At 40.1% G+C, this 5,100-nt stretch overlaps 1 protein-coding gene across 1 annotated transcript; it reads right to left on the reverse strand.

Annotated features, from left to right (window-relative positions):
• Nucleotides 1-176: 176 nt before the first annotated feature.
• LOC113745301 (deoxynucleoside triphosphate triphosphohydrolase SAMHD1-like) lies at nt 177-4,597 on the reverse strand (the record flags this gene model as incomplete). Its single annotated transcript, XM_027276820.1, has 4 exons — nt 4,483-4,597; nt 3,937-4,064; nt 2,697-2,786; nt 177-213 (listed from the first exon to the last, which is right to left on the reverse strand). Coding segments are annotated over exons 1-4 (370 nt in total), but the record flags the coding sequence as incomplete, so codon positions are not given.
• Between the last annotated feature and the right edge of the window lie 503 nt (nt 4,598-5,100).

The following is a 5,100-nucleotide window of genomic DNA, read 5'->3' on the forward strand; positions in this document are numbered from 1 at the left end:
TTCATTCAAATTGCCTGCACTGCATTCCCCCTTTACAACGTCTAGCGTTAGGGGGACCAGTCTTTTCACATATCAGGTTGGGCTAATACAGTCTACTATGGTAAGTACGGCAGATGTAGACCATTTGCGGCGTAAGTTGCATAGTTCTGAAACTTAGGTCATGACATGGCCCATACCTTGTGCGGAAAACTGGGCCGAATCTCTTATACGCCCCTGTGTGAACACAAGGACAAGGGGGAAAAAAGAAAAAACTTGATTTCAAATAGATTACAGAACACACCTTATTGAATATGATACAGTTAAAGGGGGGAATAACCTCATCAGTTCTTCATCTCCCTTCTATATAGCCCCTTACTATGATCAGATATACTAATACTTTACCCAATTCTGCAATAACGTGACTACGCATCAAGTTTGTCGTTATACCCCATGTCTATCACCAGTAATAGATGATCAAGATGATATTATAGATGGTTATTTACAAAGTACGCTTTCGCAACCCTTTTAGAGCCACCACCACGTTTGCCAAGTAACCTATATACATCTCAATTTAATCATAAGACAAAAATCGATCCCAATAAACTCCATTCCTCCTTCTGCCTACCCAACTAAAACAATTCCAACACACATTGAAGTACAAAATTATCGAACTGTTTTAAAAATGAAAAAAACGTTAAACTTGATAGTGATAATCTTGTGGATCATACATTCCGGTAGGAGGTGAGGAAAGGACCAACCAACCACTCAAACTACCACTAAACAAAGAAACTGAAAAACTCATAAAACTTTCTTTAGCCAAGCCACCTCGACCATGAAATGTCTTAATTTCACTTTGCTCATCAAGACTCGTAGAACCGAGCTCATGACATACAGCATAATCACTTGTGTAGTATTGCCTATTATCCATGTTAACTGGATACCCACAGTAAGTTCAAAGATGCATAAAACAACAGCATATAATAATTTGAAACATATTCTTCTCCAAACCTAAAAAAGAGTGGAGAAGCAGACACGCGTCAAGCGACAAGGTGTACATGCAAGTTGGGGTCTTTACACGAGTTAGATAGATGAATGAATGATACTACTGCCATAGTAAATCAACAGATAAGTCGAGTGGGGCAATAATAGACACAACACATCACCACAGACATATACAGGAGTGATTCTAGCACTGCTTGTTGCTCAAAGAGAGATGGGAAGGAAACAAATGAAGGCATAGGGGCTCACTAACATTATGAATCAATGCGAAAGAATGAAGGGGGAAGAAGTGGAAACATGCAGATGACGAAGTACTAGAAGTACTGATTATCAATAAAGTCATCACGCAAAAAACAAACAAACAGACAAAAAACAGACCATACGCCCAACTCCGAAAGAGAGGGCAAGTTCCACACATTAATCACAAATAAACACAAAAACAAACAGCATAAAGATCTGAAATCCCGCACAACCAAAAATAGTAAATAGATCTTGTGTATATCATTTGTGGTATCCGGGAAAATTGTGTCAAATAATAAAAGCGTTGCTCAAAGTAACTGACTACCTAAGAAGTAAAGTGTTTGAACAATGTGAGGAGAGAAAGCAAACGAAGCAATAAAAGGACAAAGGCGGAAGCGAGAAACACGGGTGCTAGAGGGGGGGGGTGGAGGCCGAAGGAAGTTCGGAACGGAAACATTGATCTGGCTGATCATGAGTAAACGTCTTCTCCCCTTCGTCTTCTGTTCCGGCTATCGGGCGTAGGGCCGGCTGCTCGCCGATCTTCTAGGGGGTGTCCAAAGACAGTGCAGACAAGTACGGTCAGTTCACCATCAGGAGCGCATTTTATGTTGGGTAATAAGCCATTTTAAACAGATCATGCAGAGTGACAGATGATTACTAGTAGCAAAGCCTTAGGCGGACGTAAGATAAAGTGATTCGTTAATCAACCATCTCATTTTCTAAGTTGAAAATAGGGGGATCGAACGGATTTGTCTTTTGGTGGCCCTCAAAACATCCCGTCGTGATATTGATCACTGCCAATTTAGTACAACTGATTTCTTCTTCAACTCAGGCCTTAAAGGTTCCTACTACTACCCGTTTTATTTTACAGAATACGATAGTGTATAAAGCACAAGGTAGCTATCAATTCAACTCATCTAGCTGTGGAGGTGGTATTCGTGGAAAATCCGTGCGGCCTGACCATCTCCGCAAAAGTCACGCCTTGCTCCTTGTCTTGAAACGGTTGTCATGCCAGTCGTCTTAGCGTAAAACTGATTCGTCTTCGTCTCAAAGGAACACTTGTGGCGTATCCGGGACACCTTACACGCTGCGAGCCTACTCCGCCTGACATGCCTATTAGAGGCTGGAAAACTATGAACATGTCACGAGGTGAATTACGCTCAGAAATACACATGACCAAGACACCCTGCAAATAAAGACTTAAGTAAAATTGGGGTGTCCTTGTAGTTCTGGACCTTCCACCTCTGTACGTCGCCAACCTGGTAAAGGATCCTCCCCCCTTGCTGATAGGAAATTCATCTCATCAATTGGGTCCTTGGCTGCATCATCACCTAAGCCTCTTTAAATTTCCTACAAGACCAAGAAATATGCATGTTTTTTATATTCATAAGTAAATTATGCCACAACTGAGGAAGGCAACATCATACAAATGAAATAATGATCAAGATTTTAAGAAAGCAATTAGACTAAAAACTGACCATAACAACAAAGTCCTCTGGTTTCAGCTCATTTGCAGTGTTCCTTGGAGGAAGTGCTTTAGCCAGTTCCTTTTTCATATCACTAATCGCCTTCAAAGGGAAGGAGAAGAAAGAGTAAAACATGGGAGAAGAATACTATATGCTCATAATTAGTCAAAGAGAATGTTGTGTTATCTGTAGATGTTTAAAGTCTGACCACCAGCATGAGTTCGGGATAATGTGACTTTTGATGTACTTTGAGAGAGTCTCTATTTCTCCTTTGTCAAGTTTCAATAAATATTACAGCATAAGATATCAGAGGCTCCTGGACACTTTCTTCCCTCGTGACCTAATAACTGATCATTGATTTCAGCAATTTCTCCACAAAGCATCTGAATGGCCACCAAATCCAGAGCCACGCAAGCTGACAATGGAACTGGGCTCAGCAGCCTCCTAGTGAACAAAGCTGACAATGGAACTGGGCTCAGCAGCCTCCTAGTGAACATGGGAAGACCAGGCCCAAACACTGCCTCTGAGAGTGTTGGAGGCCAGTTTGATGACGACATTCCAAAACCCCTTTACTGGGGGTGTAAACACCAAGCTTTTACTCTGGTCAGAGATGAGAGCGTAGAATTAAGGAGTCATCATAGTTAGGTTCAATGGGCTGACCCTTGACAAAGTAACAGCTTTGTTATGTCTGATTTTCTCTGATCCCTAATGTTAAAGTCTGTGTAAAGGCATTCCAAGATTTCTTTCAAAATACATTAAATATGTTGGAAAATAGTTGCTGAAAACATGTGAAAAGACTTTGAATGATATATTACTGAAATGTGGAGTTGGATGTTAAAACAGTTTTTCATCAGCCAGGATTTTTTGGGCGGTCCTAAAGAGTGGCTTGATGACACGCTTAGGCCACCCTGAGCATACCTTTGCACCTCTAGCAGAGAGATAGAGATGAATTCATCTCGCTCAGTGTTTTTCAAAGTTAGCCATACAAAGTTAATTGTGCAGTTTTATTTTGATTGATTGTTGGTTGATTTAGCCATTTTTATTTTTCACTGTTTAGTCATGGTCAGAATTTTCTATTTAAATGACCTGGAAACACTAGTGTGGATACTCACACTGCTATCACATCCAATTAAATATCTAGGAAAGAAACAGAAACAAGCAATGACATCCAGCTTTGTTATGACAGTGAAATAGATAATGTGTCAAACAGGTGTCTAAGGCAATTCAGCCTCGCAAAGACATCAGTACACACCATGGTGGTCTCCTCATGCATTTCGCCCAGAAACTTGTAGAGGTCCCGAGAGGTGACCTTCTCTAGAATCTGCCTTGCCTCAGCCAGCTCCTTGGAGGTGGAGTTGAGGATTTGTTCAAACACATTATCTACAGGAAGAATAGAGAAGGTCACAAAATCATTCATAGTTTTCCAAACTACATAATTGACACTGCAAACTGAGAGGCAATACAACTGTGATGAAAACCACTTTATTAATTTGTTCTTATACATGAAAAAATCTAAACATGTTTGACTACAACTGTCTGAATCTGGCATGTATATTTATCACTCATTACAACTTATACAGGATCTGGTATTTGTTATTTAAAAAATTGTATGCATAAATTGAAAATGTGTATAATATAAAAACAGGTGGATGATGGACACCTAATGGAAATAAATGTTTGTTACTCAAATTCATATATAAAGCTGGATTTATGATTGAATGATAATAAAGGCTTTATGTTACTATTGATGTGAACAAACAAAAAACAAAGCTAACTGCACTCAGTGGTATCTACAGACCTGTCAGCTTGGTGTAGGCCCTCCATGTACTATCTATGGCTGTGGAGATGTGAAAGCTTCCCTCCTGAGCTTCAATCTTCATTGGCTTGTCATTCTTAAAAGGACATCTGCGCATCCTGGATAATCATACAATCCAACATATTACTTTTCAGAAACATTTACGTTACATCAGACAAAGCTAAATTTGTTAGACGTGCTGGAAGTGGAGGTACTTACATCCTCTGTATGATGTCGGTTACTTTGTGCTTACATGCTCTTCTGTGGAGGCAGTACCTTGTGTGGAACATTTCAGTCATATTATCTTCCTCCTGTTGAGAGTATAGTTTAGTCAGAATCAGTCTTCTCAAAATCTGATAAAAAGGCAAAAGTAATGTTGTCAGCACCTTGTCTCTAACGCAGATCTGCCTCCACCCGTCTACCTCACACACCCTGGCAAACTTAAGAAAGCGGAGGTGGTCAAAGTTGGTCTGGAGGCCCAGCTGGTGGCAGTCCCTGATCAGAGATAGATCAAGAAAATATGTGGAGTAAAATGGGTTAATTACATTAAACTCATCAAAGCACCCTGGAGAAATTTGCATATTGTTAAAATAATGTAATATGTAGATGTCTCACTCTATA

This window comes from Larimichthys crocea, unplaced genomic scaffold, assembly GCF_000972845.2.
Source record: "Larimichthys crocea isolate SSNF unplaced genomic scaffold, L_crocea_2.0 scaffold6200, whole genome shotgun sequence".
NCBI lineage: Eukaryota > Metazoa > Chordata > Actinopteri > Sciaenidae > Larimichthys > Larimichthys crocea.